The sequence below is a fragment of the Atta cephalotes genome, assembly GCF_000143395.1.
Source record: "Atta cephalotes unplaced genomic scaffold scaffold00068, whole genome shotgun sequence".
Lineage (NCBI taxonomy): Eukaryota > Metazoa > Arthropoda > Insecta > Hymenoptera > Formicidae > Atta > Atta cephalotes.
In genome coordinates, this window is record NW_012130132.1 from 897593 (window position 1) to 917837 (window position 20245).

General features: G+C 33.0%; 1 protein-coding gene across 1 annotated transcript; it reads right to left on the bottom strand.

The window, feature by feature from the left end:
* Positions 1-138: 138 nt before the first annotated feature.
* On the bottom strand, positions 139-19340 carry LOC105623945 (neural cell adhesion molecule 1). The gene is made up of 12 exons (XM_012205315.1): positions 19238-19340; positions 10477-10609; positions 6020-6231; positions 5836-5946; positions 5071-5286; positions 3008-3304; positions 2601-2731; positions 2364-2523; positions 1657-1959; positions 878-1333; positions 259-468; positions 139-182 (listed from the first exon to the last, which is right to left on the bottom strand). The coding sequence occupies exons 1-12, from the start codon at positions 19338-19340 to the stop codon at positions 139-141; spliced, it is 2376 nt and encodes a 791-aa protein (XP_012060705.1).
* Positions 19341-20245: the final 905 nt, after the last annotated feature.

Consider the following 20245-nt stretch of genomic DNA (forward strand, 5'->3'; position numbering starts at 1 on the left):
ATTTTATCATCTACTGCAGCAGCCAATCTTTTTTCACTGTAGAATTGCCCCTTTATCCTTTTTTTTTCAATATATGGAATTTTATTTAACATTGCACTTTTTGTCTTGATTATTAGTAACTGTACAGAATCACGTGATTTATTCTTGTAAGTCAAGCTCCACTCGATGTAATAAATCTGGTTCTGAAAACGGATTAAATAATTTAGAAATTTTTGAACTCGAGCAGCAAGTAGATTGCTGTTTTCTTATGATAGTTACCCTTTCGATTTTCTTCAATGTAGAGACTCGCCCTTTGAGAACGTCTATTCTCGTTGGAATATCTGATTCTAGGTTCAATTCTCTGGGCTGGAACATAGGTCGGTGTAGTAAAATCGTCAGGGCCTTCTATAACAGGAGTATTCGATCTTTTCCTGCAGATCACCACACCGATAATCACTCCAATACCGATAAGGATCAACGCTATCGCACCTTTAAATTCAGAGTTGCATTATGTAAGGAGAGTAAATATAAAATTTATTAGTCTATATTTTTTAATAGATTATATAATTAAAGAAAATAAATTAAAATATTACAGTATATGTATAATAGGAATTTAAAATATAAAAATTCATAAATATGTTACAACTTTTGCTTTCAGAAATAGCTTTTTTCTGATATACGAAAAAAATGTATGCTACTATGTCTTTTGATTATAATATTATATAAAGTAAAAGTAATAAAATTTTTTAATATAATTTATAAAAATTTAGAACGCGCAAAAAAAAGAATTTTGTATTTCCAGTTAAATTTATTCGTGAAAAATTAAACCATGGTTTTCAAAATAATTAGGAGAAATTAAGCGAAATTAAAAAATCACCAGCATCGATTTTACCTGTACCTGTCAGTGCAATAACGATGATCATATTTTCGGAGCTCGCTTGCGGTAGCGCCTTTTTCAGATCTTCTAAAAAGATCCCGCTCCTCTCCATTTTTCCACCGATAGGTTCGACGACCCTAATGTGTTCCAAAAGAGCAGGTTCGCTCATGCCACGTCCATTGACGGCGTAAATATATACCGTGTAATCGTAGCCTGGTTCAAGATCATGAAGCTGAAAATTCGGAGTCGGATTCATATCCTGATATATAGGTGGAGATTCCCCGACCATTCCCTGATCGCTCTGAGGCGTTTGAAGGGTGTGAGGTCCGATATGGCCGATCCCAGAACTCCTGAGAGACCCCCGTACTTCCAACAAAAAGTGTTGCGGCGATCCGCCGTCCGATCCCGGGATGCAATTAACCTCCAGCGAACTGGTCTCATTGTGCAACGCACAGTCTAATGGTGGTTGCGGTGGTTCTGAGCGATAAAAAAAAATTGGCATTTAAGTCGCAATGAAGATGTAACTCTTTTAACTTTTATAGGACGGAAAAGCCATTATAGTGCTAAAACAGTATCTTATTTTGAGGTAAGAAATAATAAATTATAACAAATCTTACTCAAGGAAAAGCTGTAAAATTAAAAAAAAATATAAAGATTAAAGAGATTTTTAAAATCCGCAGATAAAAAATTTATATTTTAATTATTCAAGTTTTATTTTTATTCGGAGACGTATAACTTCTTTCATTACGAATGTTAATAAAGGCGCGAGAAGATAACGTAATTAATGGCTGATAACTCACTAGCAGGTACGATGTTAAATATACAGGGTGTCCTTTGCCGTCCGATGCCGTTGCTCGCCCAGCAAGCCAACGTACCGTAATCGGTTTCGGTGTTAGGGGTGTATTCTAGCATGCTCACGAGCCCTTTATTTTCGACTCTCGAGTTCGGCATAGGTAGAACATCGCCAACAGTGCCGTTGTAAGTCCATGAAAATCGTACATAGTCGTCAGGCAATGCTTCCACCTCGCATTTGAGCAATATCGTCTCGTGTCGAGCAACGGCGATCTCTCTTCTCTCGTTATCTTTTCTGCATCTCGGTGCATCTGTCAAATGTTTGGCATTGTTAGCAAAAACATAAGAAAAGCAGGCAAATCATACACAAAAATATTAAGTGTTATTTTATTGAATTATATCAAGTATTAATATAAATATATAAAATTAATTAATATGATACTATATATAATTGTTAATTATTTTTAGTTAGATTGTTTTAGCAAAGTTTAATATTTCCATTGCGATATTCTAATCAAAATAATTAATTTTTTCAAACTTATCAAATCTTCATCAAACTTATAAACGAATATTTAAATCAAATCAGACAATCTTGACATAACTAATTTATCAATGGAAGTTTATCAATGGACATTGCTACCTAAGACGCAAAAACAGTTCGTTTTTACGAAAGTAAGTCTCGCGCAGTATCTTAATAAATATAATGACTACTCACATTTCATGTGAATAAAAAGCGGCGGGCTGTGAGTTTCTCCCACGGCATTCATAGCTACGCAGGAATACTCGCCGACGTGTATGAGTGCGAGCACACGGAGGGTCAGCGAGTTAGAAGCTAGCAGAATTCCGGCGCTTACGTCGTGCTCCAGCCGTTGATTCTAAGAACAAGAATTTGAGTAACGGTCAATCATGTTGGATTATGAGTCTCTTTTTCTCTTCTTCTCTTTCTACTTACATCGTGGTACCAAGTCACTTGTGTCGGTGGCGGATTGCTCTGAACATCGCAGACCAACTTGAGATCGTCGCCCTCCCTCAAAGTGTCCAAGACGTAACCATTAGCCAAACGAGCGACAACTACTGGAGCATCTGTTTTTTTTTTTGTAATTGAAGAGATTGCGTCATTATTTGTTATAGTACTTGATTTTGCAACGAATATTTAATAGAGAATTTAAAATATAAAAGACAGATTCTTTAAAAAATATTTTTTATGGCATTTGCTATTTTACTAAAATTTTAAATAATATATTTAAGAAGTTCTTGGATACGTTTATACATTCGATATGTATTGTACATTTAGCGAGAAAAATTTATTGTAATTCGAAAATCACAAACATTGTTTGTGAAAATCACAAGAAGACTCACAAGAGATGCGAAGTATTTTAATTTCTTCAAGCACTCCTCCGGGAAATCTTGGATTTTCAGCCCGGCAGACTAGTTCCTTGCCATCATCATCCTTGCTGAGGACCAAAGCTATCTTGCTTACTGTCGAGTTACTCCTTTGTGTGGTGGATACATTGGGATCGCTCATTACGTGTTCGCCGAGTCTCCAAATGATCCTAGCCGCTGGAGAACTACCCCACGTCTCGCATCTAGCAGCGATTGGACGACCAGCGAAAATCTGTTCCTCGCTCAAAACAATCTTTACGATTGCTGGTTTAACTAAAATATAAGAGTTGATAGTAAAATATTAAATTATGCGGATAAAAATATTAAGTATTAGCATTATTATGATTGTATTAAAAAAAATTATAGCTATATCAATTTAATTCGAGATATTACGAGATACTCCAACTTCAATTTGAAACTGTATTTCAAAATTAACAACTACTCGACGCGCAGTTTGCATAAATGGGAAAATTGTATAAATTTATGTGAAAATATTACGCATATTACTAGATCCGCTTTGAACGAATAAGATACTTTTCACTTATTTTACTAAAATACTAATCCTTGCTAAAATACTAATCCTTCACTGCTACATGAAGGGAAATGGAATATTTGAGTATGACATATCTAACCTAATTTGATTGCTTATAACTTTCGTAAAAATGAAAATATTGTAAAAAATTTGTTTCAATCAAAATTGTTTCAGACATTAATAGTGTATCTTAATTAATAAAAAAATTATATAAGCAATAGAAAAAGAAAGCTGGTTATAATTGAGATATCGAAACATCAAAGAGTTAAGTTATTTGAAAATCTCATTTCTATGTTTCGTGCTAGTATCTTTGTTGGGTCTTTTTGATCGATTTTAGATTTCTAATATAAGAAGACACGAAGGCAAGCAGCATGTGGAAGTCTAACAAGTAACATACTTCGCCGTCAAAAATTTACATCTGCGGATGTAGGCACGACGGATGATTTCTGCGAGATGCAAAAAACTATGAGCGAGCCGAAATCCTCGTCGGCATTGCCCCACGAAAATAACAGTCCAAGGGAGGGCCAGATGCTCGCCGACCCGAACCGTATATTTTTACTTTTGGACGACAATTCTGCGAAATACGACCGTCAAAGGAATTAAGGAGATCCACGCGAAATGGTTGGAATTCATTTCGCTTCCGCTGCGGGTCAGTTGCTCGCAACTATATTTAAATTTCTTTCTTTGCTATGAAATATTTCGGGGTGCAAAAGAATTTTGAAAGGATGAAACCAAGAAAAAAAGGGATAATTAAATGGAAAATCATATCTGTCTGTTGAAAAATATGTAATATATTAAATAATTTCTTCATATTTAAGTTTCATTGAATAATGGAAAATGGCAAGAAATAATTTATCTTTATTTAAACTATAATTTGCTCTTTTTATAATATCTTCAAATGTAAGCACGATGTTTAGATTCGAACACCATCCTTTTCCAAGGAGATTGCAACAAGTGTTTTCCCTGTGCCTCTTATAGATGCAAAGTGTTACGATTTTCCTATTTAGCTCGACCTAAAAATAAATACGAGAGGAAGGCGTAGAAACGGAAGCGCAATGTGTCGATCGAATAAAACGTGCCAAGAGTGCCCTTTAACACGCGCCGCTTGAGACTGCCTTTTAGCACGTGCTTAGGATTTAGTGAACGGCCTTGAAGTGTGTGTTCGTGTGTATGTGTGTATTTCTTCAATTTTATTTTAAGCAGATGTCACGTTAACGCGGCATTTATGATCCATTTCTTAGTAATGTCATCCTTTGCATTTCATCACTTGAACATGAAAAAAGTGTGAAAAAAACGTCGGAAGATCCTTGACTCGAAATCCTCGATAGGACATGATCATCAAAAGATTTACGAGCTTGTATAATCAAAATCATAATTAGAAATCAGCTTGAAAATATAATCACGTGTTGTCTTTCAAAATTTTCTTGAGATTAATTTTAATTTCTTCAAAATTATCTAACCGTCCAAAATTATCTAAATTTCGCTTTGAATAAGATGCGATACTTACGATATATGTCAAGAGGCACTTCACGAATGATAGGTTTCTCCATTGGACCGGATTGAGCCCTGCATTCGAGTTTCGCTCCCCACAGTGATCTAGTGACTGTGTCGATGAACAAGTGATTCTCTGTAAATCTGCTCGACGAGCCGATAGATGAAGTATCGACTACGCCATCCAGGAGCTCACCGTCCTTCCACCATGTCACTGAGGGCTTAGGTTTACCTGTGAATCAATCATACACATGGTTTTTTTATCAATCGATTCTCTTAATACGATTTGTACGAATATTACTTGCAAGCTGATATAATGGCCACATTTTTCAGCAAAAGTCAACGTTTAATAAGCACTTTACAAAATCAATAAGCGCGTCGCAAAATAAATATTCTCCTGAATGCAGTTATTCATGGTTGGTTTATACATTTAGATCTAGCGAGGAATCAAAAACTTGAAGTTATATATTTAAAAGTACAAATATTTTAAGAAAAAATTTCCAACGGAAACTTTGAAAATTTTTCATTCCGCAACTTTTTATTAGCTTAGGATGTGTTTGTAATCCCGTATATATAGAGAGAAGTTAACTGATTTTTTGATTGATACTTTTCGTTAAGTATAGCCAGAACATCTTCAAAAAATTTTACAACACTTTCAAGCTTTTTCTGTTAAACGCGGCCAATTTAATAATAATGATAACTTTTACATGCATTGAATAATGACAGAAAATATTGATGCACAAATAGATGCGTTATAAAACTTAAGAAGATGAGACTTTACCTCCAGCTACTTGACATATCAAAGCAAGATTGTAACCCTCGAGAAAGGGGCCGCCCACCCCCGTCACCTCTCGTCCTTGGGCATCATATATCACAGGCTTACTTGGCTGTTCTAAAACAGTCAAACGCGATGGTGTAACAAATGTTTCATCGCTCTCTTGTAACTTTTGAAACGCGATAGTTACCAACTAGAGTCAAGTTCACGCGAAAGTTTCGCGTCGGAGAGTCCACGAAGTCCACTCTACACCTGAAGACTCCCTGGTCTTTCAACGTCACTTTGGTGACTTTTAATTTCGCTCGATGACCATCACCAACTTGGAAGTATGTTCGTCTTCCGAGGTCGTCGCTAACTGCCCAGTGGATAGCGCTAATCAAGCTACCGTTTCTCGCGTCCAAACTGCAGAGAGGAACATTTAAACTATATTAAACTATACTATATAATAGTATAAAATATTTTATATCATATTATATTATATTATATTACATTGAAAATGAAATATTAAGTTTTAATAAATATTTATTTGAATAGTCCTAAGTAAATATTTATTAAATGTAAACATTTATTAACTGTAATTAAATGTTTACTTATAATTAGTATATTCAAAGAAATATATATTAAGATTTTTAATTTTTTAAATGTATTAAATTATAATGTAATATTATAAAAATAATGATTAACTAGATTATATTTTGATTCGAATTATTGTTTAAACAAGTAAGTAGTTTTTTTTTCAAATTAGAGCATTCAAGCAAATGAGCACGAACGAATAAATAAACAACTCGCTTTAGTAAACAAAACGTAAACGATTTCGTGGAATAAAAATATTGAGCATTGTCATATGAAGGAATATACGAAATAGAGACGCATCTCACAGCCTCTCCAAGTCTCAATTTCACGCGCTATATCCTGTTATTACAAACGAGATTCTAGCGACCAAGCATGCGGACGGAATAACATTACATCGAAGATCAGGAAACGCTATTTTCTCTAAAGCATCGAAAACTTATTGTACATATGTGTGTCCAATATTACTATTTTTAAAATAATCTAAAAATTTAAAGAACGCGAAAAGAAATATGCTATTAAATATTTCCTCTTTGAAATGTTTCTCTTAAAATCAGGAGATTTATTTTTATTTTTTTAAGATAAAAATATTTGCTTGAGCATCGTTATTTAAGGAATGTCTCTTTCAAGTCGAGGCGCCATCAATTCATTCAAGAGGAATTTTCTAGGCTAAGCTTCTCTATCGCGATCTTAAGCATTTCCGGTACGGAAACTCGGTAAACATCGCGCTTTCGCCAATTGGCTCTTAGTGGCTAAATTCGCGTCGTCTATTCGCGGCCGAAAAAAAGGACAGTTGGCAGACTCGCCACTCACGTATTTAGCCTCTTAGCTTTAGAGAGCTGACTATTGCGCAATAACGACAGGAAATCGTTCCAGTCAGGCGGTGGAAAAACGAACAGCTGAAAATGGAAAAAGAGATATCAGCTGAAACTGTTTACCACACGTCCGCGCAATTCGTCGTTGATATGCGATTGACGACGATTTTCGCCAAATACGTCGTCAAAGTCGGAAGCGACGCAGGACGGAAAGTTCCATCTTGTGTAACCTAGATTATGTGTCGTGAAATTGAGCAAAGCCATCTTCTATCCATCGAAACGAGAATACGATGGTTCTTCGAATGCACGAAATGTCCTCCGTTACGAAGAATTCTGAGATGTAAAACGCCAAAAGCAACTGATCGACTGATTCTTAAATCATGCGCGTTCAATCAGTCAAGTCGTAATTCGAGTCATTATCATGAAACTATTAAAAAAAATAAATTGATCCACGTTTATGCGATAAATAACTTCAATAATAAAAAATTTCTCATTTTATATACACAGAAAGAGAGATTTGTTAAAACAACTAAAAACTTCACTGATGTAAACTTCAATAAATCTATAGCCATAACACAGCCATTTTTTTATTTTTATTTTTATTTTTTTATTAAATTAGCAAAGTTGTACAGCTGAATAAAATTAGCGATTATAGAAAATCAGTCTAATATATATAGATCAAAATTTTTAACAAAACATGATATCTAAAGATGCGTATTTTTGCTGTTATAATGGAAAAAACTTGTTACATTAGCAATTTTCATTATATCAAAGAACTGAATTAGTATACTGATAATTGCTTACAAACATAATATCTTCGTTGCAATAAATCATTAAATCTTAGTTGCAGATATTAAACTCGCGCAAATTCTAGCTTTGCTGAACTCAATTTGGTTTGTTTTCGTAATTGAAATAAAAAGTATGAATATATTTACGATAAAACATTTCATTGTCGGATTCGAAGCACCGCAACGCAAATTCCTTTCGACTTGGTACGATTTGTTTTTTTTTCTTTTCTTTCTGCCATTTTCGTGACCATTTCAGTAACTATCGGAAACGCGAATCCGCGAGAGTCTGTGAGAAACGCTTCACCAGCAGAAGGCACAAATAACTAGAGACTGCTTTACGTTCCATCCTCGCAATTCGCTTGCTTTCCTTTGATGCTCTACGATTTCCCTTTTGCTTGGTGTATTTCTTCTATGAAGGTCCTTTGATATCCGGAACTGCTCTCTTGTGAGCCTTATAACCATTATGTTTCTATTAACCACTCGCTGACAATTTCCTTCATCGTTCACATTACACAATGCACTTTCGTATTTCACTTTTAACTATCCGTATTTTCTCGAGAATTTCTACGAAATTTATAAACTTTCATCGAGAAAGTGAGATATATTTACATTTAATAAAAACGTGATATTAATGTTGTTCAATTTTTCATAATTTATTTTTTATTTTATAATGACAATTTTTTATAATTACTTCGGTAACATCTTTTCTTTATTTTCTTTCGCAAAATGGAAAAAATATATTTAAAAAATTATATATATTATTTAAAAAATGATATATATAATAAGATTAAAGTAACTGGTGTATTTACATAATGTTTTATATTACACTTTAATTTTTTACCAAACGCAATACGAAAATTTAAAACATAGACCATAATGAAGTAATAAAAATTCATAGATAATAATTCTTTCAAACACACGCGACTTTTACATATGGTTCCATTTATTTTTCATAGACGAACGATGGTAGTTAATGAGGAAATGTTTTACTTTATGATTCCAGAGACCGTTTTCGTAAATAAGCGACGCCTCGCGCTCTGTTTAATGCCTGTGTCAGTTGAAAAGGGTCTTCGATCGACTGCTATTCCTGAATCTCTGGGTCGTGTTATGAAATTCCATCATCCCACACTTCCGATCGTGGAAATTCGGTCGAATTATTTATACAGTCCTGATCTAGCTTAACTTGAATTTCCTCATGTACGCACCACGTAATGCATCCATTTCTATAATCATGCACGCGAATCTTTGAATAAAGTAGATATGCCACGATGGCAAATAATGATTTTCGAAACATTTCTTAAAAATCGTATACCTCGATTTAGAAATTAAAATTTATTTTATTTTTAATTGTGTTATTTTATTGTGTTAAAAATTAATATTGAACAAATACGAATATATTAACATATATTTGTGTGTACACATCATATATATTAAACAATATTTTATATAAATTTACGATTCTCATTAACTTTACATTATTAATATAATTGTTTATTAATATTGTTTACATTATTAATATTGTTATAAATTATAAAGCATTATTTAGTATCAAAAATATTAAATTGCTCATCAATTTAACAATGATATAAGATCAAAAAAAGACCGGCATACAGTTTATAGAATTAGATACATATTCATATGGAAATATTTCACACAAGGACGAGATTCATTTTGACCGAATATAGAACTCCTCTAATTTAATTAAATTTATTCTTATCGGTCCAAATTCGTATCATAATTATATATAAAACATATTAATGTCTCAAAAATTTTATATTAATATTTACAAGATATAAGAGTTTCAAATTTGATAATTGTAATTATTTTAAATATGTCATAATTAAGACTAATAATTAGTCGTTTTTAATAAAATTTTAATCTAATTTTATATATATATATACCTAAAAACAATTTTCAGCATTGAAATGTAGGCTGCGCTTAGTTGCATAAACAGTTAATGAACCGTGATATTTATATATGTCGTGAGCAGAGCACGTCAGAGGTGTCCATAATGAGAGTTCATGCTCGGGCCTAGCCTAGTGCTGGGATATTTCGAGATGCGGCTTCAGAACAATGGCATCCCATTCCCCAATAACACGGAGCTAGCCGGCATTCGGCAGAAAGTTAGCCACGTGAATCCGTTCTCGTGGGTTCTTAGAAAACAGGAAATTGACAGCAAGAATATTTTTAAGCTTTTAGACCGCACTCAGAAAAAAAAATGTTTTAAGAACGTTTTTAAGACATGTATTCTGATCCGCATATAAATTTATGAACATAGGCTTTCCACAGATCTCTACGTCTCTTTCTTCTAATTTTTGTGGTGTGATTCGTAGCTTGGTTATGATTCGTAAAATTAATGGCAACATCTTTCGCAGAGTTAAACTCAGATAGGTTGATGTCCTAGCTTCGTGGCTTTAGCGCCACGTAAAAATAGTCGGATCGGGGTAGGATTATTTTTAAAATGCAAAACTTGCCTGTAGAGTGGTATTCCAGCATTGTCCTTGAACCAGAGAACCATGTTAACCGAATCCTCCGGCATCGGTGGTGTGATGTCGCATGGCAGTTCCACATCATCGCCTTCGGTGGCCCAGACTAATCTCACGGGCACTGAAAGAGGAAAAATTGCATATTTTCTACATCTGCGATATTTTTCTTCTTATTCTAAACTTTTTTTTATCACAATTTTAGCACTTGATTCTACAAAATCCAACCAAGAGATTTAGAAAATAGAAAGTTGGAATATTTTGTTCGTTCAAAATTATGATCAATATCCATCGTACATCGACCTATTTAAAAAGTCGAGGTACAAATCTTTCCCGTGATATATGAATCATATGTTTTATGCGATTATGTCCTCGAACGGCTGTCAGAAGACTACATGAATCAACGACTACATAAATTATCGTACAAACATTAGTAAAAATACTTTTGAAAATATTGTCCTAATCCTTGTTTTCTAGTTTATTCTAGTTTATAATTTCTAGTTCATGTTATTATTAAATAAAAAAAAGTTAAATTCTACATATTTTACAAATATGAGCATATTTATTAAATTTTATATACGCATCTGTATATGTAACTAAATATTATTTAATATACACGAAATTTTCAAATTATCAATTGCAAAATATTTAGTTGGATTTAATTGCAAGAATTTTTGGAATTGATAAATTGATATATTTCAGAGTAAACAAATTGAGATTTAGATATGACTAAGAATATTCTTGGTCTGTTGTCTTCAGGCTTCTTCACATAACACAATCGTTCCCTCGCAACTCTGCTAGTTTATCGCACAATTGCAACCGCGACAGTGGACATCAGTTCGATGCACCATTGTCCATGATTTTACGCGGCCCTCAGCGTGGGATTTAAACTTAGATTCGCCACACACCGTTATGAAGTACCAGTGCAGAAAATAGAAACGATATAACGTAAGCCGACGGCCGACCGGACAGCCGTCGTCGCACGTGCACGAGGCGCGCTGCTGTTAATGCACATTGCGGTATGCCATTGATAACTTTTCCATTGTGAGCACACATCTCGAGACGTCTCTCGTTGGATATTTTATCGAGTTCCCATTTTTTTTGTCTTTGACAGAACACAATAGACTTGTGATGCAGTGTTACGATGATAATATGTGAATGAAAAGATTCTTCAAGTACAAATTATCCTATAGAAGATATAGAGGAGAAAGATAATAAGGAACAAAAGTTATATAAACAATAGTAAATGAAAATTCATGGTGAAATATCCAATACAAATAAGCGAAGAAAGTCATATTCGTTTTGAACTTATTAGCAATATTATTAAATTGCTTGTTAATTTAATTTGTAATATTACTCCACACTGAAAAAATGATTTGATTGAAAATGGATAAAGCAGAAGATGATTATATTCTGATTAGATTCTGATTATATTAATGATCAATCAAAATTTCAGTTATCTCAATTAGAATTTTAGTAGATTTAATCAGAAATCTTTTTGTTAAATACTAAAAAATTTTCTGGTTAAATTTATTAAAATTCTAATTGAGGTAATCGGAATTCTGATTGATATAATCAGAATCCCTGATTTGTCCATTTTCAACCAGACATTTTTCTTAGTACAGCTTCACTTTAAAACTGTTTCAAGATTGATAAATAATCAGTGAGATAATTTTTACTTAAACTGGAAATTGTAAGATTCACTCAAAAATATTAAGAACCAAGATCCGCTTTAACTGAATATGACTTTCTTCGCTTATTTATGTTAAAAGTAACATAAATTTTCATGTCATTACTTATTCCTGTAAAACCGGACTGAGTTTAGCAAAGCGGATGCATCTCTTCTGTGCATAATATCATGCACGTGGCTACGCGAGCGAATAAACGACGGTGTCGCTCGTGAGGAACTGCTTCATTAGTACGCCGCTACATGTTTCATCACTCTCAACGAGCCTTTAAGAACCCGATGAGAGGGTTGTGACTAACCGCCCTGTCGAGTTTTACATTGGTGGTTAGGCATTCTTGCCATACACTCAGCGGCGCATTTGCACCTGTTGAAGCGCGGAATCTTGAAACTTTAGATTTATTACATAATTTTATATATTACAACTTGAAAAGATTTGAAAAATCTTACATATATACCTTTTATCACGTTCCTTTTTTTATGCATTCGATGCATGTGCAAGGAATTGCAAACAATAATTGGAAAAATTGTTAACATTTGTTTTTCCTATAATTTTTATTTTTAAGAATATATCAATTCACATGCACAACAATCTATATCTTGAAATAATAAACTAAATGAAAATTCTTTATGATATAATTCATCCGTTTTTATTATCAGTTTATCATTGCTTCGCATCCCCTTTGAAACAAAAACGATCATTCTCTTTTTTATTCCTCTCTTTATGGCATGATATGTATTTCTTCTATTTTCAATCTCACGAAAAAAAAAACATAAGAGCTTGCGGTTAAAAAAAGAGTAGATCTGTTGTTTTTAAGCGGTTGGCCACTCCGTTACTGCATCCACCTGTCTTCCACGCGAGGAAAAAATGAATATACAGTTCACGGACCCCGAAGTGGATCGCTGCGCACGTTCCTCTTGTTCTTTTTCTTTTCTTTTTTTTGTTTTAATGTAAGAAACAAAGATATCTTCTCTTTCTTTTTTCTCTTCCAGAAGAATCTTCAGATCGGAAAAAAGATGCTTGCGCATCGGGTGGTTATGTAAATAATAGTCGGCCGAGGAATAACTTCGCTATTTTTGTATCGTGTGTTCGTTGGGAAATCGCGTTTCCGGCGACTCGCGTCTATTTCCGTGCGGGTCGTAGCCTGGCCTCTTTCCTTGCCCTTCCTTTCACTCGATCGTACATCTATCCGCAAATCAAATTCGCGGTCATATTTATTATGCAATGAAGTTTTTTCATCTCAGAAATCATAAAAGATCATTGATTCTAAAAAGATAACGTAAAAAAACATGAAATTTACATTTAAAAACTTGTTGATTCTTCATTATTTATATAAGAATCGATATTTAAAATAAAAGATTTAAGTAAAAAATGGCATATACAGTGAATCAATTCATGAACTATTACTAGAAGTAATAATATTACTAATAATTTTTTAAAATAAAATATTGATATAAGGATTGTCCAAGAAAAAAACTTTCCCACACAAAAACTCACATATCCTCCAAACCACTTAAAAAAAAAACAATTTTTTAATTTAGTAGGCTTTGCAATGAATGTAAGAAAAGATTGAAACAGTTAGTTTCGTAATCGCTTTGTTCTCAGTTGCAAAATGGCAAGTGAAGTAGAAACACGCAAATCTATAATCAAAATTTTTCAAGAACACCCGGAGTGGAGTTTCATCAAAATCGCGCGGGAGGCGGGAGTTTGCAGGAAAACAGTGTCAATAGTCATTAGGCGTTTCAAGGAAGACTTGACTCAACCGTAAAAAAGGATCTGGAAGGAAAAAGGGTTTTCAGAGTCCAAAAACAGCGAAAGAGGGCATCCGAGGAAGTGACCGAGACCACCATAAAAAGTATGATGGAGGGGATTCCAGAACTTTACACATAAAAATGAAAGTTTCATTCAAAATATAAAATTTCATTAAAAAATATAAAATGATTAATAATAGTAATATTAACTGATGTGAAAGCTTAATATATCAAATTTAAGTCTAAAGAGTTATGAAGGCCGAAATTACTAGGAATTCTTGTTTGAGAAATAGGTAATATATCTCATTTCGATGTTCAGTAATTATTTACGAAGAACATGTGGCCACCTATCTAAATTATCCGGATCTATTTCCAAATAACGAGCCACACGCAACCCGACAATTATGTCGATATTCTCGGTCGACCACCTTCTGTTCCTTATTCGACCACCCTGCGAGCTGTCTATCCCAAGGGTCGCCTGAGGGATGGAAAAGGAGAGTACATCGAGATAGCTTTGACCACTTTGTATGATAATTTTACCAATGCTCTGACCTATGTATCCCGCGTGGTTTCCTCGTTACATTAGTCAAACCTGTTCCGCTTTCAAAGGGCAATCCTTTCTCTATGTTTTACCTCTATTTTATCGTTCGACCCTTGAGTTTAAACATTGACGACGTAATGTTTCACGATCAGTGTCGGAACGATATAAAACAGAATGTGATTTTATCTTTCACAAAATATACACGTATAACACTTTAGCATTTCATTACAACTAAATTCATGAATAATTTCATAGAATTAATCGTTCAATCTTGTAGATTTATAACTGTATCAGTTTAAAAATAAAAATCTTCTCGTAATTCCAATTATATATATATATATATATATATACAAGAAATAATCCGTTTTGATCAACATGAAATTGCTAATTATTTCGATTAATTGAATATTAACAAATAATAGAGATTTAAGGTATTAACTATTTCAATGATATTGTGTACATATTTGATGTATGTGTACATAATCTATCTTCTATATAATTTTCATGCATATAATCAGCCACATACTCGTCCATGACGCTGGCAACATATGTCACGCACAATAGTGGGTTTAGGATCAGTAAGCGGTTGGACAAATGTCAAAATGTGCTGCAATTAATTATAATATATATACGAATCTTGTTTGATAAATCAACGATTACTCGAATCAATAAAGATTGAACGACTATAAGTAATATAATGGAACAGCGGCGGTGTATCATACTGTAAAATATTTGTAAAAAACACAATTTACGCTGACTGTGCTAATTACTCTTTCAATTAGAAAATAACGTATAATTATCACGAATATCGCTGTGGAATGTGTATGAAGGTCGGTTTCCATTTAATGAGGAATTAGTTTATTCTACTTTATTTCTGATGTTTGCAACAAGTTAGTAATGCGCATTAATTAAATGTATTTACCAACACGTTGTAAAATTTATATTTAAAATTTCGTGAAATTAAACTCATTCGTCTTCTTGTACTAATTAATTATTAATTTTCATATTTTAATTAATTATAAAACAATACAAAATAAATCTTTAAACTTCATTGTAATGCATAATATAATAAAGTTAAATAACAAGAAGAAATATACTTTTTAAACGTTTTGAAGTGAACTCTGACTCTAAAGAGCGAAAATTGAATCAATTTTGAAAAAAAGAGTTAATTTTTAATCTTAAGAGTGAAATTTAAAAGTTTTAGAGAGTAAGGGAGATAGAAACTATATTTTTTATTCTTGTGTTTTTTAGAATATTTTTTCTTTGGAGCAAATTTTAATATCATTTTACAACCTATTCTTTCTTTCATGTAAAAACTGCTCGTTGATATTTCATGCATATCTTATAGATAAGATGTAAATTGGACTTGTATCAGGAGATTAGCATGCATTGTATCGAGAGAGTTGTTGATGTGACGATGCAAGGGGGATCTGAGCACGAAAAGCACATTGCAGTGGTTTATGTGTTTTCATTCTGCCGAAAGTGTTGCTTTCGCAACGGGCCGTTCCGCATGACTTTTACTGTTAGACAAACATGTAAAGCTTCTTGCAATCTCTACATGAGAATGATGATAAATGAGATTTCATCATTTTTCATATAAATAAATAAGTAAATTTCATATAACTAAACGATCAAACGACGATTATAAAACTATCAAACTTTATCACGGAGTTTAGGCATTTACATGTATTGGATTGTCCGGAAAGTTCGTGCCGCAAAAGATTTAAATTTAATAAATGAAATTAAAAATTTAAATCTTCTGCGTTTCAATTTTGCTTCAAAATCGGCAGGAACTTTCCGGACAACCCAATATAAACAGAACGTAGTTAAATAAAAACATTTAGCTACGTTCTCAATATATTAGGTGGAATGATATATTTTCATATATCTCTCGCTGTTGCTACTGCATTTCAAAATTTATGAATATGTTTGTTGGCAACGTTAATTCACAATTTACAATGATTCCTTCAGTTGTATATTGTATATAAATCACACTTCAGTGATAGAGCCAAAGGTTTCTTTCCACATGCTGAAAATAAATCGCGCGAATTCTTTCGACGCAAAATCGAAATGACCCAAGTTCTTGCATTCCCGCGTGAGATTCGAGAGGAGAATTGTTATCTTCTTTTTTTTATTCTCTCTAGTAATAGCACTTAATTTTCATTAGTTAGAAATCACTAGTGAGAGAAATCATCAACGAAAAAATCCATTCGCCAATTCGCGCTTATAACATTTCCTTTCGATCAACTGTTTTTCACGTGGCAGGATCCTGTCACACGCGTTATCGATTCGCGGATATAATTCGCGGGTAGATAAATCGCGGTTATTTTATCTTAACGGTCGCAATGCGGTTGCTCTAGCATTGTTCCGCTCATTTGTTTTTTACACGCTGCGGTTCGGTACTTTTCCTCTTACATTAGTATATCTTCATGCAATTAAAGTTAGATCATTAGCGTCAGTCGCTATTATTCTTTATTTAAAATTTTCCTTGATATTCTTTTCACGCGTTTAATTAATTAAAAAATTCACATTCTGTAGTGTCGAGGGTTAAAATATCTAAATTTTCTAACGTTATATCTTGTTTGTGATATCTTGAACTTATATATCTAATTCATTAGTTCCAGAAAAATCTTAATGTTTTTTTATATTAAATTTTTGAAACTCTTAATTAAAATTTTTAGACTGCAATTTGTATTAAAGATAAAAAAATTATTATTTCCAAAAATCTAGTCGATAGCGATGGAATATTTAAGAAAAAGATATGAAGATTTAAAATGATGATAAATTGTAAGTGATTTCTGTCCTTTTCTTACAAATAATATTTAATTAATATATGATTTTATTTATCTTTTGAATAAAATAAATCGATAAATTATTATTTAAGTAATCTATAATAAAATAAATTGTGAATTCAAGAGAATAAAAGAATAAAAAGAAATGAAAGACAAAATTACCAAAAGTTTTCTTTCATTTCTTTATATGTTTTATAAAGATTTAGTGTTATAAAAATTTTTGTGTTTAAAATTTGTATCGCCATCTTTAAAGAAATTGAAAGATATAAAAGATTTAAAAAAGATTTTTTAGATTTTCTATTTATGAAATTTTTAAGACATCAAAATTTTACCATCTCCGACTGTCATAGAGACTTGAAAAAAATTATAATCTTAATTTTTTTCGACTCTTTATAATAGTCGAAGATGGTAAAATGTGAAAGTATATTTTTTTACATTAAAATTTATCAATTTTACCTAATTTTTACTATTTATAAATAAAACAAAAGGATAAAAATAAAAAACTCATAGAATAAATATAATAGTTTCTTACGTAGACGATCAATTATAGTCTGTTAAATTAAATAATTTAAATTTTTTCTCTGAACTTATAAAATAGGTTCTTTAATTTATCAGATTATTCTTGAATGCGTGTATCAAATATGAGAAAAAATATATAATTATTAAACAACTACAAGAATTACCTACACCGACGAATTATTGTTATTGACTGCGTCGTAATCACAAAATCCACAAATTTAATCTCACTTATAACACGTTTTACCGAGGTGGACTCTTCCGGATTATGCATAATGTTTTTTTTACGTCGCAATTTTCCGAGAGTGTATGCGACTCGAAGACTAATAACATAATTATTCTGGCATACTAGCAAACGTCCACAGTCTCGCCAAATTAAACTGGCGACGTCTATTTCAGACAGCAGTTCCAATTTTTGTCTATTTGTCCGTCGTGTCATAGCTGTATTACCGCACTCGCTAGATTCTTCCTCACGACAAGATTAATTAAATTATTTATATATGACATTTTTTGCGCGATTGCGAATGCAATGTTTTATCTGCTTCCTTCCCAGTGCAAATTGAAATATTATATCGCAATGATATAAACAGGAACAACGCATCGTATAGGATTGTTTGTAAACGTGTTAGTAATTAAACTTAATAATAAATTGAGCCTTGATTGAATTTTACGAACACTAAAACGTCACTAAGTCGCATGCGGGCCTGCGGGTTTATTTAAATCCTTCCTCCGATTGGATTCGATGGAAAAGTGCTAAGACACCTCATAAGTTTCGTCAAAATAATCCAGAATCACCGGTTCTTACTTTCTTTTTAATATTTTTTAAATAATAACAGCTATTATTTATTTTGTATTAAATATTTATTTTTCTCTTTTTTATTTTTAAGTTATAAATTATTACTATAACTAACCGATATAGGTAATAGAATTATTTTATTGAAATATACAATTTTTATGTTGATTTTTTACTTTGCTTTCTCTCTCTCTCTCTCTCTCTCTCTCTCTTTCTCGTTCGCTCGTTCTTTCTTAGCAGATAAAATATAAGAATATCAAAAAACGTAGTTGGAAATTTTAGTATATAAAGAAATTTACCGAAAATCACATTTCATCCCCGCATAATGTCAATGCAAAATTAATTAATAAACGTGTAAATAGTTAAATGTAAATTTGGAGGGCGCAGAACTTCAAGCGAATACCACGTTAATAGCCTCGCTGATGGATCTGACCTGTTAATTAGATGTCAATCTTCTGACAGTTTTGAGCAACAAGGAGTGCTAAGGCGCTTGCATACCTTCGTCATGCACCGAAGATGGAGGTTGACGGTTAAAAATAAACACACAATTTTGTAGGGTATTTTTAGTGCAATCCAGGAATAAATTTATCATTAAAAAGATGTTTAATGTGATATGTTAGAGAAAACTTTACAGATAACGTTTCGAGATAAGGAACTCGATCCTTGGCACATACCTTTGTTCTGAAATTCCAACTCCTCCGCAGCCGCGCCCATTCGGCGAGTCCTTAGCACCATCAACAAACTCGTCAGAAATACGTATCCTGACGCACAGCGCATTTCGATATCGTCTTGTATCGAGGCTCAGGTGTCACGATGACTGCACTCAACACGTCGAATCCGCTCTCCTGTCACGAAGAGCTGCATTCGATCTTGATTGATCGAATTTATTTTTCAAATAAGAGCAGGATTGATTCAGCGACAGTCTTTCTCCCGAGATAGTCGCGGATCCGAGAAAAATTTCGATCGCGCCGCTTCCTCGATCGATCGCGACCATTCGAAGGACTCGGAAAATCCAGGCATTCTTGACGTCCTCGCGTTTTGATTGTTTTTAATACTAATTTAATGTTGCACTTAAGTAATCTTATATTAGTAGTAACTGGTGTTATATATTTAAATATAATAAATAATAATAATTACTTTTTAATAATAATTATTTATCGTCACCACAGATCTACGATCTGAATCTTACAACTTTTTTTATCGCTGTGACCTACTTCAAAATAATAATTGGAATTATAAAAAGTCCCTGTATCCTTTCAAAGCTGCAAACGTTTAATTTTTACGCGAAAAACTTTTTTAAGTTTTTCTTCTTAAAGCTTCCAATCTCCTGCAAACATATTTGCATTCAACGGTAGTTCAATAATACTCATTCATTTATTCAAGGGTGGACCCTTATTCTTTGTCAGTCCTATTCAATCGGGAATACAAAAAGTATAGGCGCCAGCGATACAATTCACAACCGGAGGTCCTTCAATGAGTCCTTTCACGCCCGCCTTTCCTCCTCCCCTCGCTCGTTATTAGGCTGAACGCGTGTCTCGAAATCTTTTGATTAACAAAACCAGTCGGCGTTTTTCTCGCTTTCTTTGTGTCCTCTTCTTTCCGCACGCTCGTTTCTTCCCGTCGAAACTCTCTCGCCTCACGGCATTCGACCTGGTCGTCGTCCTCTTCGTCCGCTTTGACTT